The sequence below is a fragment of the Temnothorax americanus genome, unplaced genomic scaffold, assembly GCF_048541705.1.
Source record: "Temnothorax americanus isolate GAGA-0224 unplaced genomic scaffold, ASM4854170v1 Scaffold2, whole genome shotgun sequence".
Classification (NCBI taxonomy): domain Eukaryota; kingdom Metazoa; phylum Arthropoda; class Insecta; order Hymenoptera; family Formicidae; genus Temnothorax; species Temnothorax americanus.
The window spans coordinates 1,168,463-1,191,286 of NW_027509338.1; the positions used below are offsets into that span (position 1 = coordinate 1,168,463).

Consider the following 22,824-nt stretch of genomic DNA (forward strand, 5'->3'; position numbering starts at 1 on the left):
CTTATTTTATTTTATTTATTTTAAGTAAATTTTCTTACAACAAATAATATTTTCTTACCAATAGTTTTCAAATATCTTGACACAAGTCTTTGAAAACCAAAATATTGTTTTTAGTAAATGTAATGCAGGTAATGCTTATAATGACTTTACGGTAGATTTGCGGATTAAGTATTTGATAAGGTTATATATCCGCAAAACTACTATAAAGTTAATATAAGCATTACATTAACTCAAAACAATATTCTGGCTTTCCAAAGACTTGCGCCAAGATATTTGCAAACTGTTAGTAAGAAAATATTCTTTGTTGTGAGAAAACTTACTTGAAAGAAATAAAATAAAATAAGTAAGTGCTTTCCTTGACTGTAAAATAATTATTTTTTTTCTCTGTGTATATATAGTGTTTATGGTTAGGTACGACACGCGCAGCGAGATGTATTAGAGATAACAAAATACTATCTTGTCTCTATATTCCTTCTTCCTATAAAAAATATTTCGAAAACGCAGTGACGTCTTTTCTTACTAGCAACTCAATTGCCAAATCAAACTTCTCTTTATGTTTCTATCACAATAAAGTCAATTCGAAATAGCAAAAAAGAGATCCGTGAAAATCAATACAGCATGCTACTAACAATAAGAGACGAAGATATATGAAATATCATGCTTTTCCAAGATACGCTAACGGGAAAATTTCCGTGCTGTTGATTTTAACGAGTATCGAGGTTTTCGAGTGGGTGATCAACAAGGTCGAACTGTATATTTTTATCCTCTTATTTTTATCCAAGTATTCTTCTTCGAGAGCGCGTCTTTCAAACGTATATATCTTCTTCGACGCGATCGCGATCATGATTGGATCATTACCGTTCTTAATTGGAAAATCAGATTGCGCAAACTATCCGATTAAGATATAAAAAAAAAAGAAATAATAGCTACCAAATTGTCCTTTGCGATATTGCGTAACTGCCGTGGATGTCTGGGATTAAACTGGCGCTTGATTTATTCATTGATTTCGTTGCCTCTACAATTTTCGACGAATTCGCGGCTGCATTCCGCACTCACCGCGATTAATCTGGCTCAGCGTGCGCATCCCGCAGTCGCATTTCATTAAGCGCTTTCTCCGAACGAAAGTCGTTATGCGCCTCGATTCACCCCGCTGGCACGGCAATCGATTCGCGTAAATTTGATTTCCAGGATAACAAAATGTTCCAGCTTGCGTATAAAATACATTTTGACATTTATCATCTTTTGTTTGAAATTTTCATTCAAAGGAGTTCTAACTGCTTTTAAATTATTTTGTAGAGAATAAAGACATACTTAAATATAGAATTGTTTCTTAGAACAAATAATTATAGTAATAACGTTTTTAGAAATAGATCTCCACAGTTCAATTCTGTTTGATCTAAAAATATTAATATTTTTAATATTAAAATTAGAAAAGATAATAGAGGAACTAAATAGTTAAGATACATGTGTACATTTATGATCTTAAAGATAATTCACACACATACGCACATTTATTATTGGAGGTATATATAGCAATTAATTACCAAAGTATTATTAATTATTGAACAAAGTAATTTTTATAGAAATACGCATGATAAAAATAAATTAATCAGACAAGAAAAAATACGAGGAAAGATGTCATATAAGGCCGGTATTCATATAGTTTTCAAGATCGCCTTAAGTAATGTCTTAAGACGCTAATACGGCTCTGTGATTGGTTTGTGACGCATCTTAAGATCGAACTTAAGACGGTCTTAAATAACTACGAATACCGGCCAAAGTTTCATAAAAACTATATCGAAATTCATATTTTTCTCGCAATTCATTTTTCGAATATTTTGACTGTCTTGCATAACAAAATTCTTCAGAACACAGTTTTCTTGTAAATCTATCTTCGCATGTCTTTTCGCATTTTGCGATGGAAGCAGTCCCAGAGGCGGCACCACGAGAGGAAACACCACACTGCCGCAAGGTTGACGCGCCCCTAAAAAGTTTGAGCGCATGGACGTAGTAAAAATAGACTGCGCATTTCTTACCTCTGTCGTGTAGAAAAGTGTATACAAAATTTAGAAAGAAATAGCTAATGTTGAGCAGTTGCCTCATCTTTGTCTAGTAAGCTTGATAGACACACAGAGAAAAGCATGTTGTCTCTTTCTAACATAGCATATGTCGTCTCTTTCTATTCAGTCGAACTGCGCGTTCGATAGACTGCGCGTCTATTCTTAACTGTGTCTATGTTTGAGCGGCGTTCGAGCAGAGGTGTGCTGGAGATGTAGACAAAAAAGATAAAAATAGACAGATACACAGAAAAAAAATAAGTGAGTAAGTGAGATAGTAAATATTCCAGCTCGAATGAAAAAGCTGTGTGTGATGAGTAGACACGAGGAGTGGAACGACGCGAAAGAGCTTATACGATCCGTGTGTTTAGCCGGTGAGCTTTTATCTCCGCGACGGCGTGGAATTCCGGAGCGGTCTCCGTGAACGTGGCTGCTTCGTCGCGACGCCGGACGACTCCGGCGCGCATATGAAACGTCATTCCACGTGATTAACGGCCGCGAAATTAATTTTGCGCCGCGCGCGACGCCAAACATGCTTTAAGCGTCGTCGTTCGGGGAAGAATGCACCAACTATTTTGAGCCGATACTTATGGTCGATTACACCAGACACGACGAGCAAATTTCGGTGTAAAGTGTGTAAACGTAGATTATTAATGGCGCGGCAAGAAATTGAGATGATAAAAAAAATGATAAAAAGAATTCCGATTATTTCATCTTGGTTTTTTCTCCGATAAGTTCATTAAACAGAGATTTTCTCCGTAATAAATACAATAAAAAAGAGATAAACTCTCTCTCACATTAAAAAATAAGATAAATACATTTTTTAACAGAAAACAATAGTTAATTACAATCTTTTTGAATTCTGGCAAGAAGAAATGTTAGTTAAAAGTAATTTAACTCTTTAATTTTCTAAATTGTAAGCTATTAAAACACTAAAATATTTAAACAAAAACACAAAACTTTTATGTATGTATATACATACCTAAAATTCTTTTTATCTCAAGAGCATTCATATTGCATTCAGTGATCAATAATACATCAATTGAATAACAATGAATGCTTCTACTTCGAATAATATAATTTTTTTTTCCAACAAGATACGGACCTAGCTAGTCAGACACAAAACTTCCAACAGTAACTGAAAGTTTCGTGTCTGGTTTAAAGCCCTGATGAAACTTTATGCGAAAGCGATGTTATTGGAACATCCGAAAATTTCACAATTGCTGAGCCGACCGACCAGAAATGTCGACTTGGAGGCACTTTAGATTTGTTCGAAGGCAAGCTCGTTACGACGCTACCCAGCATAAAGTAGGTCGCATGAAAATAGCTATGACGTTAAAACCGGTTCAGCGTGCAATTTAACATTATGAAGATATATCCCTGCCTCTTCTGTATCAAGCCTCTGTACTTTGCACAGTAATTGGTATGTATCTTACATATGCTGCGCTATGTAACCATAGCAATATAATCTTTAAATTTCTTAAAGAAACTGATTATAGGTAATGTGAATAATATAAAACGTATATTATTTAAATATTAAATTGCTATTTATTACACATTAATTTCAACAAATTATTGTAAACTTATAGATTAAATTATTTTTGTCTAATTGGTTAAGGAATGGTTTGTTTAATGATTGTCATAGCGTTAAATACGCATTATTTGAACTTTACTAAATTCAAAGATATTCATAATTTCTCTGTGATACTGTTCAGGAAGTTAATGCAATAGAAATGTACAGCATACTCGCAAAAGAATAAGCAATTAAATTCAAATATATAGTAAAATAATAAATTGCCGACTATATTCCCATCAATTATGTAAATTTTCTCGCATAATTATTGTCTTATGGACTGATTTTCAATATTTATACAGCACATATATAATCATGTAAAAATATTAAATTAGAGATTTAAAAAGAGGAAGTTAAAAATTACGAGCACCTCGAGGTATGCTTGTAATTTGCTTCCCTTTTTCAAATATCTCGTTTAATATTTGACTTTCTCGAACAAAATTCTTCGAAATGAACTGGCACTTACTTCCCTTTCCCTTCTCTCTTTTTCGTCTGTATCATCAGCCTTAACATGTCTTGGTAGATAAGAGAACTTTGACGTTTAAAATGCACGGCAAACAGAGTTGAAGGAAAAATTTTTTAATGTAAAACTTAGTAATGTATCACATTTTTCTATAAATGTAGCCGAAATAAAATTACGAAAATGTCTGAAAGTCTTTTTATTTACTTTTCTATTATAGAGATTAAAAATTAAAAGTTAAAAATTACAGTCCGTATATGAAGAAATCGGTTTCTAAAGTATTTTTAGATTTATTTAGCTTATCTTTACTACATTAACTAGCCTAAAACCTTAAAAATATAGATAAGACAAATACTACTTACAAGTTACAATTTTTTATAATAACAACAAACTTATGAATTTAATTAGAAATATTATTTTTATGTTCCAAACAATCTAAAAAAATTCTTTATTTGCTAAAAAATGAAAAAGAAAATCGTGTAAGTTATTAAGTGCTTTAGACCCAGCGCGTGAATCGATATTACATGCGCGGACCGAAATATATTAGTGGCGACGAGAAGCAGTCGGTAGTTCGCGCGTGTAGAGAGAAGTATTCTGCGGCGTGAATCCGGCGTGCTAAGAATCGATGAATTATGCAACGCATTGAACAATAAATCTCGAGACTAGACCGGTCTGATCGGATTAAACGTATTTCGTTATTTATACTCCACGCCTAGATAGAGACAATGTTTCGGGCATATACGGCAATTCCACGGGGAAACAAACAATTTCCGTCGTGGAGTGTCCACGTGGAACCTTGTACCGTGGAAATCAACACAGAAATATCAATGTACATCACGTTACGTACGTCAATTTGTTATATCTATATATAAATCTAATTATTTAAAATAATCTCTTAATTGTGTGTGTTCATTGATTTACATTTCAACGTGATAATAATCAGAAATCAAGCTCGCAATGTTCATAGCACAGTACCTACTTTTATTTCGTAATAAAATTTTTAATAAAAATCACGAATTAAACAACAACAATTTAATTACGTTAAATCACTGCCCTTTGAGATAAACTATATACCAGAAACTAATATTTTAAACATAATTTAAATTGTAAATTTCATCGAAATTGAGATGAATGTTGCCTTTGTCCGATATCGTATACGTATAACACAAATCATGCCGCTATAAATTGTGACAAACTGTAAATTTAACAAATATATGTAAGTAAATTTAACTCTGATTGTAAAAAGTTGATTTATAATATGTCAATATTAATGTGAATAAAATATAACACATTTTCACTTTCTTGATAATAAAAATTTTTTATCAAACTCGCGAATTAGACAATAATTCAAATATACTAAAATTGTGTTGCTAAAAAATCAATATTTTTTACAAGTATTTCTAAATTATCATTAGAATCTTATAAAGTTTTACGATATATAAAAGTCGATTATTTTTTTCAGAATTTTTTAAATGTCATTTAGTCTCATTTTGCACGATACGGCACAATTCTATTGTGGATTATGATGGATTGCCCGAGTGTTTAACTTCCATCAAAATCATTATCAATTCTTAGGGCAAAGTTTCCTGAACGCAAGTTTTTTTTTAAACGCTCGGCCGTAAGTTTTTTTTCACGGTGAATTGTTTCGCCCTCGATTGGTCGGCGCGTTTATGAAACGCCGGCCGATAAACGGGCGATAAATTGGTGCCCGCCCGGATGATCATCTTTCATCATTAAGCACGTAGAACGCGCCAACGCGGCGAAATTCCGTGGGGAATGTAAGACGATTCTCTCGCGGAAGCTTATTTCGGAGTGTCACGGACGAGAAGGTGCAAACGAATCGACTGCAATTATACGTTTACGTGACTCTCGTTGCTCCTGATTATACTTCGCGAAAATTCAGCGACCCTCAAAAAAGAAGCCAACTACACTTTGCCAGCTCATAATCGCCCACCAGGAAATTAATTCCATGATTGTTAAGCAAGGTAATCGATGAAGCAGATCACGTTTCGTCATTAAGTCTCTCCAATAGGCACTTCGTAGAAAACGTTTATACATAATGTGCTCGAAAGGATAACTTATAAGTAGGAAGAGTATCGTTTCTTGCCAATTTCACCAACATGTGGTGAATAATTAATTTAAATAATTATATTCTATATTAAATTAGATAATTCAAATTTATAACAATTAAAAGTCATTTTTATTAGTAGAAAGAAAAAGAGTGAGATAAACACTAATTATAAGTGAGATGGCAAAATTAATAATTAATCATAAATTTCAATCGAAGAAAACCACCGTTTTATAAATAAGACGTGTGATAAGTTTACTTCAATAGAGTAATTAAAATTTAAAAAAAACTGATTGTGAGTATTTCAATAATAATGCCAATAATGTTTTCAAATCTTTTGGTTTATTTTTTAAATTAAATATAGTACAAGAGCACATATACATTACTAGTTATCTAATTGTTTTCTATTTAGCAACATAAGAAATGTCATAACCAATTCTATGTAAAAGAAAGTAGAAAATAGAATAAATGACAAGTATATTAATATTCTATATTTTAAACAATTGGACAATTAGAAGTTGTATGTAGAAGTAAAAAATTATTTGAAACAAAATGCATTAAAAACATTGACGATAAAAATACGGGCTGGTGTGTTTAAATGTAATGAATATACAAGAATAATTAAATCCGTGCGTAATGCGATGAAAATTACGCTTGACTAAATTTTTCAACAACATTATATAGCTATGTGTACGTTATATTCGTTAACATTCTCTTAACATATAAATGAACTGCGACGACAGTGTCGAATAACTCTATGACTGTATATGTATACGCGTATAATACGGATGAAGATAAAATATGCTCATGATTGAAAATGACATCAGAAATAAAAGATTAAGCATAAGAATTTGATAGTACTGAGAATTCAAAAGCCGCGATCGATGTTCTTTTAAAAAGTACTTGTTTCGTCAATAAAGCTATTTGTAGAATTTCATAACGAGTATGAATCAAGGATACCCAATTCAGGGGCATCATCGTACAAGATCGGCGAATAAACCGAGAACCGAGTTGATCGTCTTTCATCATTAACGCTCTCTGTAGCTACGTAGACGATGCCTTGCCGCACGAGGAATTCCACAAGGGGTATGAACGACTTCCACCCTGGTCTGAACTTACGCTACCTCTAGGAGGGAGACTGTAGATAACCTTCGATCGAACGCGCGACCTCAATCGAAGTTCATCCGAGTACGAGACCGAAGTGCTCACACGGACACAAATAATGCGATCAATTAGGCGGTAACTTCCCTCGTTACTTTATACGTCCATGATGATGTGGTGCAATCGCGAGCTTCGAGTTAATAAAAAGAAGTCGCGAGCCGCGCTTAATAACTCATATCTTAAAGAATCAAGGCGCTTTTATGTTTTAAAATATTAGTCTCTCTTAATTGAAGTTTATATCTGTTGCATATATAATTTAAGGATTATTCTATAATATAATATAATATATGAACGATGTATTTTATTACCTAGACCCGATTCTTAAATCTTTAATTTGTGTATAACTTCGAGAGAGAGAAATTTGTCTATTAACTGTCATTGAAATTTCTTATCGTTTAAAGAAGCTTTCTGTAACCATTGTCCAAATAATTTAGCGATTGTTTAATATATTGTAATAAAAAAAATTAAACTAATTTTTTGACTTTTTTCAAATCTAAAATTTATTCTGTCCAGATTAAGTTTATATTATATCATCATAATTTTAATCATATATATATAATAAACAGTACTATAGCTTCGATGAAATCAGAATCTTAGAGAAATGACGTAGTTCAGATAAATTATTGATTATATCGAATAAAACAAATTCGATTGCATTAATATTTTTTTCTTATCATACTCCGGTGTGCATTAAAGACATGCAAGTTATAGCTCGTAGATTGATGATTAAATTCATAATGCGAAGAACTTGAGTTGATTACGCACTGTTAAATTAATAACCCGTTGTAACCAAATTAATGATCCGCTCATCCGCGAATGAGAATCATAGTATCCAGTAGCTGCGGTTATAGTGGAAACGTGGCTAGAGCATACCTATACAGTTATTGGTTCCCGTTTAATTATTGGAGCCTGTCTCCCCTCTCTGTCAGCGCGCGTTCTACTCAAATAGAATATTATATTATATCGCAAGCGAAATGAGAAGCTTAAAGAAAATACGTGTTAATTATAAATACAAGATAAATTCTAAGACTTTCTTGCTTTCAGAATTTTCGTCTTTATCCTAATTTACGATTATATTTATAGAGATACAATTGTAAAAACCAATGCATTTTTCGAAACTTGCATGTAAAAGAGTTCAGTTACCTATGTAAACAAAAAACATTTATTTATTGTTTTTTATTTTGTCTTTTTTTTATATTTTTAGATCTTATTTCATTTCGGACAATATATATTTTTATAGGCTATATTGTTATTGCACCTAAAGTGCTTCATTGCTAGACCGGTGGAAATAGATTTTGTGCCAATATTGTGCAATATATTTAATTCCGTAAAGGCACTAATGAAACCGCGTTTCTACGACGGTTAGCCAGAACACCGTTGTAATTACATTGGAATTTATTTTCCAGTCCGTTGCCATTAGTACCGGAATATTATTTCATTGTTTCACTAATAACCGGCATTGTATGCGAATTGTATAAAAGCAGATTTTCGCGCTCGCAACCAGGTTTATATTCCCCCAATATCTCATTAAAAATTAAAATTCACCGTGTTTCCCATTGACTTTAACATATGTATGTTACTGATAATTATGATACACGTATAATTGCTAAATGTAATTTTTTTATACTTACAAATAAATAAATAGCAATCTTTAACTAACTGATAATAATATCTTTTTTTTTTTAATTCTATATTTTATACCTGCCTATTATTAGCTTTGGGTGTTAAAACGTTCTTGTTTTTGTATAATTTTATCATTAAAAATTTTTAAATATGTAAAATATATCCCAAATATCTATTAAATCGTTTTTGAAGATTTTTTTTTAAAAAGTTTCATTCAAAATCAGTGCAGCAAATATCCATGTGATAATGAATATGTATATAGGTATTCATAGCGGGAAATGGGCGGATCATACGTAGTGACCCTTCTATATATCAAATAAGGTATTTTTTATATCAAGTCTAACGATCCCCCTCGGGACGACTTACCGCTTCTTCCGGTTGGCGTCGGCGCGGACGTGGACCTGCCGGTGGGCTCCGGAATTGGGTAGGGTAGGTCGCAGCATTCCCGCTCGGGGAATTCACTGGCGCGAGCGCAGCAGCAGGACAGCGCGACGAGCAGCGTCGTCAGGGTCGTCAGTAGGGGCCGCGAGCGCGACGTGAGCGTCCCGGCGACGCGCGCCGTTAGACCGTCATGCCCCGTCATCGGTCCTACCAGCCGGCCGTGGCCGATTCGACGACTGCGAGCGATTCTGCACCGCGAGATCTTCCTCCTCGCGACCTCCTCGCCCGCAGCATCCTGCGAGCCACTGTACCGCCGCTCGGTCCCCCAAGAGCCGTCGCCACCGCGAGTCACCTCGATGGTCCCCGCGGCGCGATCCTCATTGTCATCACACATACACACTCGAATTCTATACTCGCAGGACCAACTCCCGCCAGCGGAAGCGCGATTCGTCCGCAAACTCGATAGCGCGGCGAGGGGGGAGCGCTTGTCTTGATTCCCAATGTTATATACAGTGACGTTTTCTTGACGTCACTTAACTATTCGAAAGCTGTTTCTAGCTTAATTCGATTAAGTAAGAGCCGTAATTAGTCCTTAACCGCAGGCGATAATTTCTTGAGCAAGTTAACTAAATGCGTTAAAAAATTTAAATGCTTCACAAAAGTGTGTTCACTAACAATAAGTTCAGCACGACAGATCCTTTACGTGTCACACATATTTAAATTCGACGAAATCAACCTCACAGACAACTCTAGTTTTCAGCAAAGTATTAATCGATCGAGATCTTTTACTTAAGAAAAACTTAACGTTGACAAATTATTCTTCCAACGTCGAAGATGTTCCTGGTACATCACGGGGATAGATAGAAAATGGAAGAGTCTAAACACTTCGGTAAAGTTTTCATCGTATCGGTTTTCCATTGTCATCAATAATTTTGCTTGCTCGTAGCTGCAGGATCTATAAATCATCTTTCTAGTATCATGATTCTTATTTTTATCGCGATACACAAGTTTTTAGGCGAATCAAAGTTATGTACACACACAGCGATAAGATCGAGACATATTGCTCCTCGCGGAAGTATCGAGCAAGATTTTACTACGAGAGAAAGCCTTTTCCTCCCGCGGATTCATAATTCATAAATTTCTTCCGTGATATATTACGAATCTTTTTCTAGCGAGGTGTTAAATGGATAAACACTCTTTGCAGGATAAACACTTCATAGAAACGTCCTTCAACACTTTTCATTAAAACGCTACTTGCACCTACTTTAAAGATCCTTCTTGCGAGATTGAGATCCGTAGCGCTTGAAGCCTTGTTTGAGTATCAAGTTTAGGACACTTCCAAAAAAATATTGCACTATTCGCCGCTATTTTCCGTACTGAATCCTTTTACAATGAAAAATTCGAGATCTACGAGTCCTCCGAATTCATAAACAGCGAGGATCTTTTGAGCAACGCACGCCTTTGATTGGAAGAATATATCGAAACTATATATAAAAAGACGCCTCTCTCGAAAAGTAAGGGTCTCGTAGATGTTTCTTGAAGTAACGAGGGTCACGCGGTCTTTTCATTCGCTCTTCTTAAATCGTAACACACGCGCGCACACACACTAAAAATCTACCAGTCGACTCTCAGCGATCTTCTGGAAGATCGAGTCATCTGCGATGAATCCAAAACAGATCTTTCTCGCACGATCACACTGATTCTCGCGACTGTTGTCACTTACAAGAACGACTATAGTTTGACCATTCGCGACTGTCATACTCCCGCGAGATTGATCTTGTCTCCGAACAATCGATTGCCACCGATTTCGAAGTGGCGATCAAACTTCCTCGAAGTGGATCGGCGTTTTAGTTTTTCTCAAGAGCGCGGTCTTCCTGAGAGAACGTCCGTTTACCAGTCTTCGCGAGCACGAAAACGAATATTCGCCCGAAGGACCTCCGATAGGAATCTCGTCCTCGTGTCACGGCACTTCGCGGTCGCGTTATCGCGTTTCGGAGTCGAGAGCGCTGCGTCGTGGCGGCGTCCCGACGCCCAATGACGTTGAGGCTGTTCGCCGTACGAGCGAGAGCCCACCGCGAGGACGCCCACCCCCGCCAACCCCCTGCGCTCTCCGCTCGTCGACACGCGATAGCTTCTGCGCACAAACTTGCGCTGCTTCGTTCGCCCGTGTGTATGTGTATACGGGGTGTCGCGGACCTACTTCCTGTCGCATGCGGCAAAAAGTAGATTACGTGCTGATGGTTTAATGCCGTGACATCAACAATTTTCAAAAAATTTCGATATAAGCAATTAAAATGTAGAAATTAGGAATAAAGAAACTGTATACAGGCTCAAAATAAAAAATCAAGTATTTTTAAAATCAAGTAGTTCGAATTCCAATCTCTCAAAGTTATTCCAAAACAAAAGAAGACATTTGTCTTTTACTTTTCAATCAATTTCAACATAAGAGAAATTTTATGTAAGACTTAATTATCAAGGAATTTGATGCTTGAGCAGTATGTGTTCGGTATTCTTTTGGAAATACGATCAAAATGTGAATACACAAAAATAATAAAAAAGACCTCGTGTTGAGTTCCAAATACGAGAAACTCAACGAAATAGATTCTCAGGAATCAAGCGAGACCTCTCTCGTCGATTTTCCCCCAAAAAATTGACTCGTGAAATTAATTAATTCAAAAGTCCGTGATTTATAAAAAAAAAAAAAGAGACAATGCAGTATAAATCCGGGACACCCCATAGGTGCATGTGCAGGTGTGCGTGGCCGCTGGTTGCAGGTGTGCAGGTGGAGTGCTACGACGGTGTCCCCGCGCCGCGTCGTCGCCGCGTCGAATCGAGCCGAGCGGCTTCGAGCGAAACTACCCCCGGCTAGCAGCAGCAGCTAGGGCTGCCGCGCCGCACCGCACCGCGAAACGAACGCGCGACCCTTCAGCGTTGTGTGCGCCGTTCCTGACCTCGTTTTGCCCCGGCTTGTCGAGGTCGGTTACGCGGAAGTGTCCGCCGGCGCGGCGTGCTCCACTACGGTCGCAGCTCGTAACCAGACTGGGGGGGGGGGGGATGTTTAAATATAACGGGGTATTGATACCTTCACTCGTTTGGCATCAAACACCGCAAACACCGATGACTATTCGATACTTTCCGTAAACAACGTCGTTACTTTACTTTACAATGTAGGCAGCGTCGACGATAAAAGTGGTTTCCACGGCGACGAATCAACGGAAACGAAGGCAAATAATTATCATAAATGTGTGAGAATATTTTTCAGAGTTTTAGTTTACGGCAAATTGTGAACGTTTTTGCTCAACATAACAAGCACGCCAATACTTCGCATTCAATACTGCATTCCAAATATTGTTGCAAATTTATAATATTGAGGTATTTAATATCGCATTCCCTGCAATAAAAATAAATTGCAAGTGACTCTTTTCTCTTTCTCTTTTTATATTGCTATAAAAATTAACACAATATCTATACTTTATGAAATTACGAAAAATACAATTTAATCAATAATTTTGTCAAACTTATAAAATCTTTCGATAAATTTTAACAAAATGATTCAAAGAACTTAATATAAATAAATATATTTATTTAGAAAGTTTATTTTATATTTTTTTGCCGCTATAAATAAAATTCTGTTAATTATAAACATTTTAAAAGAAGTCATTTTATATATATAAAATCATCTTATAAAAGCCATAAAAAACTTATAGTTTCTTAAAAATCTTGTTTAAATATTTAAAATTCTAACCAAAAATTTTTTTTAAATAAATATATTTATATAAAGCAATAATTATATATATTTCTTATTATTAAAATAACTTTTCTTCTTAAATAAAAATAAAAATAAATTTCTATAAAAGTAAAAAACTTGTTATCAATGTTCTCTTATACTTGGCGCTAAATTTAGTTGTTTAATTATAAGTTTTATTACAAAGAAATATACTATAAGAAGTAAAAAAATAACCGCATTAATAGCATATCATATTGCTTGATAAAAATAAAGATCTTTTTCTACATCTCTCCATTGATCAATTTTCGATACAGATGATATTATTGCACAAGACAGCATATACCTCTTTGTACAAATAAATTTAATTAAATATACCATTGCTTGCGTCAATCAGCAAAAAGCCGGTATGGTTGGAATTAACTAACGTTAAATGTACACGAGCAATATATTATTTTGCCACAGATTTGGCTATCGACGAGTTTCCATCCCGCGGCTACAAAATTGATATCCAAAATCGCGGTGCAACTTTTTTGGTCGCGCGTTTCAGTTTTTATCCGGCTCTCTTTCGATTGATGAGTGTGAAATTAACCCGCGAGCGTTATGCTTTGACTACATTATTTGTTCTTGAAATAATGTATCATTTTAAAATCGTGTACTTTTTTTCGCAACTTACTGGAGATGTAAATTTAAAAGTAAAGCTATTAAATGTTTATATAAAAAGACAGCTGTAAAATTATTTACAATTGCAATGGATACTAAAAGTTTGTGCGATGACATATCAAATCACATTTTTTGTTATGTAAAGTTGGATCATGTTTTTAAAATAAGTCTTGTATCTTTGATACTTAAAATAAATCTTTATGTCTTTGAAATAAATAAAAAGAAATGCGTACATATAAAAATATGTATATATAAAAATATATAGGCCACTTTTTTTATATGCTTGTTATACAATCAAATCGCTATTCGACGTATAATGTGTAACTGTACATATACAAAGTCTCTAATTCTAGTCAGGTTGCGCTTTGTTTTCCATCACTAATGTAAAAGGACGCGTGCGGCGCACAATCGTAATTCAGTTACGTCCATTTAACGCGATTGAACTAATATTAGCGCGCGATATTAACTAAGTTTAATTGCTAGATCGTAATTGTTTGATTAGTTGAGTGCTAAAATGCTGATGGATCACGTCGCATCGATTCCTGCTCTTCGTTTGATTGCAATCGTTTCAGGTTCAATACTTTTCAGGTTATAATACGAACATTTCGCGTTAATATAGATAGTTTTTTCAGAAACTGTCTGAAATAAAAATTTAATCAAATAATTAACGTAATATTTAATATTTAACGTAAAATATCTTTACCTACAGTTCAGCCTCATACGCACAAGTGCGCACACACAAATCAAATCTTTTAAAATAAAATTTACTTACAATTAAATAAAGTATCAAATATTTACACCAGTTGCAGTAATGATTAATTTGTATTCGTAGAATATTAAAACTGACATACTTCTTAAGTTCGACTTGCATAAGTATACATGACTTGGGGCATAGGTATATCCGTGGGATCTAGAAACCTATGCAACGTATGTATGCATAATACAAACTTGTCGGAAAGAACCGACAACACATTCTTGTTGACGATATTCCTTTCAAGTGGAACAAGTATAGAGACTAGCTAACCTCGCATCAGCAAGTAGCGCAAGCATCTCACGAGTCAGACACCTGCGGCAGTAGAGCGAGCGTTTCCTTAATGAGACGAGTGTCATTCTTGTCAGTAGTAAAAGTTTACCATGTATCCGAAAAATCGCCGCAATAGCGAAACCGTGATACCTATATAACAAAACCACATCAGCTCATAATAGTTAACGAAAAAAATTTGCAAACAGAGCTCATATTTGCATTTTTCCTTGAATGTAATTTCCTGATAATATTGGCAAATTGCGAAAAAAGGCCATATATGTATAATAAGCCGTAAATATATTAGCATATTGTGTTCCTTGCGGTAATAAATAGTAAGCTTGTACCGTTTTATGTAATTCAAAATTTTATAAATAAAACATTGACCAGAAATTGAATTATTTTTAATCCGTTGTGATCACACCTCCTAAAAATAACGTAGTGGTCACACGGGGTCCAATGGACCCCACAACAGTTGCCATTTGCGTTCTTTTTGATGTATCGACTCAAACCTTGAACTGGAATTTAGTTTGTGTGTGACTTCCTTTTTATAATCCAATAATTTAAAAAAATTTTTATGTTGAAAAAACGCAAAAAAAATTTTTTTTGAGAAATTTGATTTTTTTCACAAAAATATTCATCAAAATTTTTTGAGATAACAGCAAAAAAACTTCCTGCGTTTTACTCTCAAAATAGTATACTTTTAAGAGGGAAAAAAAAAGTCCACTGGACCCCATGTGACCACAACGGGTTTAAAACAATAAAGAAATATTATTTCTAAAGTTTGATATTTTTTCATGTACATACAAAAGCATATGTCTTTGTAATCAAGAAAGATCTCTCTCTTTCATTATATCTAATCTTTTTCATTTATAAATGGGTTTTTTAAATATTTTCATAATTTTCCAAAATTGCACGATTTTTCGTTATTAGATTTGTCCTATAATCCAATTCTTAAAAGATCGAGTACCAAATGAGTGACCTCATATATGTATCAATAAAAATATCAATGATATCCAATATTACATAAATAATTATAAGAATAAATAAAACTCAGATCCCCAATTGTGAGTAAATCCAATGCTCCATAAAAACAATGGAAATAAACGGAGTAGTGCCCCAAATTCAAATTTAATCAAACTCAATTATATATCGCGTCTCTTCGATTATATATATCTTTTCGTTCACTTTAAAATAGGCTATGCGATCATCTTTTGCCGCAATTCCAAACTAGTTAGGCCACCCAACAACCCACTACCGAATTTTATATTTGAGAAAATTATATATAAAATTCGGTATACTATTATTATCTTCACTACGGAGAAGAATGTGCGATCGATATACACCGGTATGGCAATGGAGCATACCGAATTAGCATTAACAAGGCAATATTTCACGATGCACCGTGAGTTTATTTCGGCAACTGCAACGTCACCGAGCGCAAATCAGATTCGTGAAAGAAATTCTAAAGGTCAGGGAGCCGGTGGTCACGCAACCGCTATCGTGCAAGTGCGCCCTATAAGCCGCAAGAGACGCTCCTCAAGTTCGGTGATTTATCTAACGCTCGCGAATACCCGATGTGTATTTATAGCGTCGGCCAAGTGCTTCGATCGGTCACTTCGGGCAAAGTTAAAGGCCGTGCGAGGTCAGCCGCGCATGTCGTTGCTTCGTGTACTGACTGCTGCAAATGACTAAAAAAACTACAGGCCTAATCCAAATCTATTTGCGTTATAACATTACTAACGGAGTAACGATATGTGTATTCTATTAATTTTATGACCATAAAAAATAAGTAAATGAATAAATAAATGAGAGAGAGAGAGAGAGAGAAATTAAACTAAATTATGATTACGCGCGTAGAATATATGATTTCGTATATATAGACAGCATGATTCACAACTGACACATTACAAGGGATTATTTTGAATTACATGAATTAATTTACTATTGCTGATACATCTGTTTAACAGCAAACTTATTTATATATTATAATTTATTTTGACTTTTTGGATATTTTCACTTGGGATTTAAAATAATTTTTTAAACTGTAAATCACATTCTACATCCTTAAAATGATTTAGATGACCAAATAACTGCATTAATAAACTATCGATAAATATTAATCAAGCAATCGATTGAGCGATAATATAAGTATGTAATAACGTCGAGGATAAATATAAATTAAAGTTACCATGTTATATGGGATCGAGAAATTATTTAATCAGAAGAACAAAATAATGCGCTGGAAAATAATGCGGAATTTATTCATTGAGTCCAATTTACGCGGAAAATTTAATCATGTAATTACACTTTGGCTACCCTAATGACAATTTGTAACGTGGTTCGGCATGTGCTTGCGTAACGATTATTAGTGGAATCCCGCTAATCAGCGGTATAAGCGGATTATTGAGTTGATATTACGGAATGATAGACACGTTTAAGATTGTTACCAACGGACGACTTGTTATAAATATGCGATAATAAATACCTATATAGATATTAAGAAAAAATATATAAATATATTAATATAACAAACCAATTATTGCACGATAAGGTAGCGAATAATATAACTGACTTGATATTAAATAATATGAAAAATTCAGCTTATCTAATAAAAATTTTAAAATATTTCAATATTTTATTTTTCCCCGATACGTTATGACTTCCCCTGTAATGAGTTTTAAATAAAGATCGACCCTTCTCACTAACGGCTTAAGTTTTAGCTGAATTGCTCCACCATTTTTTTTTCAAGTTTAATCTCCCAATGGTCCGAGCCCTATCGAGGCCCTCTAATAATACGATCGATAAAAGGGAGTATCGTATCTTAACGTGATCGTCCTTGACTTTGTTTGATTAGGTTCGTTGGCCTCGGCAATGCGAGTTTCTTCGGTAGAACGTTCACGTGCTGAGTAAGTTCGAAATTAGCGTGAATCCTTTGCGATTCGATAGAAGTACGATCGATCAGTGCCCACGACAAAGTCGCGAATCGTAATAACTTATATAGCCGCATAATAGCCCTCGGCAATGGCCAGTTGCATCGCGACGCTGTGATTTAAGCTGGAAGTAATTGCTGCGTATCGAGATTTATGGACTGCAACTCGCGAAGTCTGTCGGTAAAAATACACACACACACACACACACACACACACACACACACACACACACACACACACACACACACACACACACACAGCTTGTAAAAATAGTATATATAGATAAAATACTCGAGCTATTTAAACCAAGACAGGCGATATACAATACGGAAGACACAGCTCAATTGAGGTATTTGGCCTCAACTTTCTTTTACGATGAATTTAAAGTTAAATATATTTTAAAAATTTTAAATTTCTCTCACGATGAATTCAAAGTTAAATATATTTTGAAGTTAAATATATTTTAACATCCAAATTTCTCTCACGTATGTTTTCCCTAATGTATAAACTTAGACTGAAATAAATTGCTAAGTGCCAAATATTTACCAAAAATCTGTTAAGATTCTATTTAAAATAAAATCAGAATATCTTTAATTATAATTACTCAATTCAATTACTTAATTCAATTTAATTCAGTTTATTAAATCAATTTATTAATTAGTCCAGAAGCATGGTGGATTTTTTAAACAAGAATACGTTATTAGAAACTGATCTAAAAATAACGAAACCAAAGCGTCTGATATAGATTTAAAATAATTATTGTTACAAGATAATGTTTAACACAGAATAAGAAAACAATGTTCAATTAAAATGGAAAATAAAATAGTTGTTGTAATCAAGGTAAAAGGAGCACTTTTTATAGCTCCTGAAATGCCCGAAAGATTAATGAGCGCATAGCGAGAAAGCGAGACACGATCCAGCCGTCCAGCGATACGGGGCGAAACGCCAAACAGTTATAGTCTCGTCGTTTGCCGTCATATATGCCGGAAATCGCATTCAGTGTGATATAATAGATTCGGCGGTTCACCGGTTCAACGTGGCGACGCGCGACGAGACGAGTGCAGAGATCGCGTCGGGATGCAAGTGCACTGCAGGAGTCAACACCGGCGACAGTCAACACTCAACGTCGGTCTGCGGTCGCGGGCGAGCTCTGAAGCGACAGGCAGCAGTACCTGCATAATGACTCGACTGCAGCCGTGCACTGCGGTGCGCGGGCTGTGCGCGATGCACCGCACCGGTGCGACCGGGCCAATCGTGGCAAGGCCACCCGCGCCGCGAAATGCATCGATGCATCTTTCACGCGTTGGAGTCAGGACCGTTTTAAAGCCCTCAAGCCCTAGAATTTGGCTATCTTTGCTCTTCTCTAGAGGCGTCAAGTATATTTAAGTGCACATGTACATACGCAATTTACTACATTTTTCTTATAGTTATAGACCATTCGAAAGATTTTTTTTTTATATCACTTTTTAAGTAATTTTAATACATTTATTCTTCCCAGCATCAAGATCTTTATTAAACTTAATTTGACTTGTTATAGTGTAAAATGAAATGTACCGATTAATTAAGTTTTGTTAATAATAAATTGTTTTATCTTATATTATAATTTAAAGCTGACTTAAGTCAAAACAATTGTTTGAATTTTATTTCTAAAAAGTTAATTTAAATACTAAACACATATAATTATATTTTAAACTAACAGATTTTTAATTAAATATTTATTTATTTATTTCTAATATTTCTCGTTTTTTTTCATATTTTAAATTAATAACTCCGAAATATAATTCTTTTTCTTCGAATTTACTTTTCTAAATTTCGAATAATCTTTGATTATATATTTGTTCATTATAATGTTTGACTGATAAAAAAATTTTATTCAAACAATATTATAATTGTTAAAAGTAAAATGTAGGAAATACTTTATTAGCCGAATTTGATGCAAATTTTATTACAAATGTTTCAATCCGTCTGAAAATGGTCCTCTGAGACTGTAGTAATTTATAAAAGAAATTTCTGTAAATTAAATTGCTGTAGACGTCAGCAACACATAATATAAGTATACATATGTATATATTTTATTTAGTTATACACAGCGTGTTTATCATAATTTATGTCATTTATCAATTTTCAAAACTTTTAATAAAACCAAGTTTTTGCCATTTCTTTCTTAATTAAAGACTTATTTTACAAAAAATATAACTTATTTTATTTTGCAATTTAATTTTGCTATGCTATTGCCAAATAAAAAAAGAGAAAATTTTCTATTTTATTATTATATATTAATTAACATTCTTTTATTATAGCATTTGAATTATGTTGTTAAACCGATGTTAATGTGCCGACTTTCTATTGTATTTTGCAAATAATAAATCTAAAATACCATGAGTGGAATAGAAAGAGATTTTAATGTACTCTTTACCGTTGTAAATATAGGTAGACTTACTTATCGACTACTAAATTATACGCCAGAGAAAATAATCTACAAATGGTCTGTTGGGTTTCTGTATTTGCCGCTGTGGATATTTTTTAGCTAGAAAATATAGTACATTAAAATCGATAAGTATAAGTCTACTTATATTTATAACGGTAAAGAGTACATTAAAATCTTCGTGAAAACCTTGTTACGGCTTTATGCCCTTTTTTATACGATTGATTTTTAATCATTAGAGCTTTTTAAGAATATTATTACGCGAGCGAAATAATGTGGTTTTTCAATTTTATTAGATATAATTTCGGTTTTACACTGAGGATGGCCAGATATTGGCCAAAACGTATGTAATTTTTATTGATTAAAGAACTTAACACGAAGACTTTGTTACGGTTTTATGTCCTTTTTTATACGATTGATTTTTATAATATTTTAGTTTGTCACAAATTTGTAAAACATAAACCTCAATCTAAAATTTAAACGTTGGGCTACAGGGATCGAATAATAATTAGAAATAGAGTAACATGGCTTAATAATTACCAAAGATTAAAAAACCATACGTTATTTACCATTATACTATACATCATAATACCAGAGTTGTGATAATACGGTGTCGTAAGCGTCTTCCTACTTGAAGATAGCCGCGTCCGAGTCAAATAATAAATGGCTAATGGCTGTCGTAATTCTACAACATGCAACGGAAAGTTTCGGAACTTAAGGCCGGTTTTCACACGCAATGATTGGTGGCGCCAGGCCGCCCCAGTCGACTAATGCCAGTAAAAATGCAAGTGTAAACACTTGATGCAAACTGGCGCTAGTAATGTGGCGTTTACTGGCGGTTATTGGCCAAAGCATATAACCTCAAAATTTGAGGTTATATGGTTGTTGTCATTTACTGTGTGTTTAATAAATGTTAAATATTTTTCATATTATACGCCAATCACTGTGTAAACACTTGTGAGTTTGCCAGTTGGTTCTGGCGCCAATGAATGTCAGTCAGTTGGCGCCACCAATCATTGCGTGTGAAAACCGGCCTTTACTCATCGCGTAGGAACAAGCGAGCCGAACCAAGAGAGCGAAAAAGCTTTCTAATTGTAAGCTGTTCATATATAAATATATATATATATATATATATATATATATATTGTGACGTTGCGGCTCGCCGCACCGTCGCGGCGCCCCGCCGCCGTCACAAAGCGCGGAATTTCGCGCCCAGGGACGGACCAGGGAGGCAGCGACGATATCTCCAGGGGTCGTATTTAATCGCGTTTCCGCATTCTGATTACCTTCTTTTGTTTTTATGCAATGTAATACGCGCGGCACCTCACCCACACCACGGCAAACCTTCAAGGGAGTACTTGGCGAAGATAATCAAGGAGGGGTGGCAAACACGGAAGCAGCAGAGATCGCGGGCTGGCGAAAGCAACGCGGCAGGCAGGCGGCAAGTGCGGCAGCGACGGACGAGGCCGCCGACAGCGGGGCCCCAAGCGCTTGGGTAAACACCCGGCTTCAGCAAATGATCTCCATAAAACACCGACCCACGGGGTGGCTGGCCACCGCCCCAGGGTCAAACCGAAGGCACATCGGCACGAGCGAAGTTCCGTCCGCCGCTAAGGACAAAATTTGAGGAGTCGTACGCCGCCGAGGGACCGTTGCCCGCCCCCGAAGGACCTCGTATCGACAGCACTGCGCCGGGACACCGCGGGCTTGCAAGCTCGCGCCCGATTGGCTCGCGCGCCCTTCAAGAAGGGGTACCGTATCGATTCCGCAATCGAGCGGGTTTAACGTTTCACTCTCTGGTCGTCCGTCGGCGATATAATACGTTTTGCTAAGATATGCGATAGCCACCCCGAGTCGGGCACTTCGATCTTTATCTGACGGATCGAGGATCGTTGGTGGAAGGTGACGGCGAGGAGCTCAGGAGGAGGCGTATCACCGGTGAGGTTGCCCGTGAATCGCGAGATGTAAAGCCACGACACCGCCCTCCGGTGCACGCTCTCGCTCGGGATAACGCATGTTAAGATCGAGTGTAATTTCGTGATCGATAACGAGAGCGAAGGGCCTCGGGATGGTATCGTGGCCGCGGAACCGTGGTACAAGCGTTATGGCGAATCCCTGGAGGTCGCGATAGGCGTTAATGAGTTCGATATCGCGAGCATATTGCGTTGTTCTCGCGACCTTGGTGTACGGCCGCATTCGGGCCGGTACTTCGTAAATTGCGTTACCGTTTCTTCGCGTCGGGAAATTCTTGTGTTCGAGCGTCGGGGTTAGCGTATCGATTTGTGTTCGGATCTCGTTATTACGGGTCAATCGCGTAAGGTTTGCTCTCGCGTTGAGAACTTTGCGTCCGGTATTACTTGCGTTACGTCCTATGGCGTCCCTGCTCGCGATCACCTCGAATTTGGCGTTGGGATGTCGATGGCATTGTTAATGGCGGCCGAAGGTCATTCCCGCCGATTGATTACTTATGTTAGACTGTACTCGCGTTAAGAAATTACCGGCGTTCACACGTTTCGTGCGTTTAGATGTTACTTGCGTAGTTCTTCATGGCGTTCTGTAGTTATTAGCGCTATCGCGACTCTATTATTTCGCGTTGACCGGTATTCCGCATCATTGGAGAACCGCATTAATCCAGTATTTTGCCTTAGTTATCGTATTCTTTGCCTGGTTAAATGACTCGGCGCCTCCTCGTTGCGCCCGAGCAGAATCACTCGCGTCAGGTTAAGATATCGTGG

The 22,824-nt window shown here is 35.8% G+C and overlaps 1 protein-coding gene across 3 annotated transcripts in view; it reads right to left on the reverse strand.

Annotated features, from left to right (window-relative positions):
* The window catches only part of Gfrl (Glial cell line-derived neurotrophic family receptor-like), a 364,389-nt gene extending 352,903 nt beyond the window's left edge, over window positions 1–11,486 (reverse strand). Inside the window, exon 1 of one of the 3 annotated variants that reach the window (XM_077405673.1) lies at window positions 9,309–11,486. In XM_077405673.1, coding sequence (XP_077261799.1) covers window positions 9,309–9,717 — 409 coding nt within the window. In that variant the 5' untranslated portion in view covers window positions 9,718–11,486. The remainder of the gene's footprint in view (window positions 1–9,308) is intronic. The other 2 variants (XM_077405674.1, XM_077405675.1) reach the window with 2 other exon arrangements.
* Between the last annotated feature and the right edge of the window lie 11,338 nt (window positions 11,487–22,824).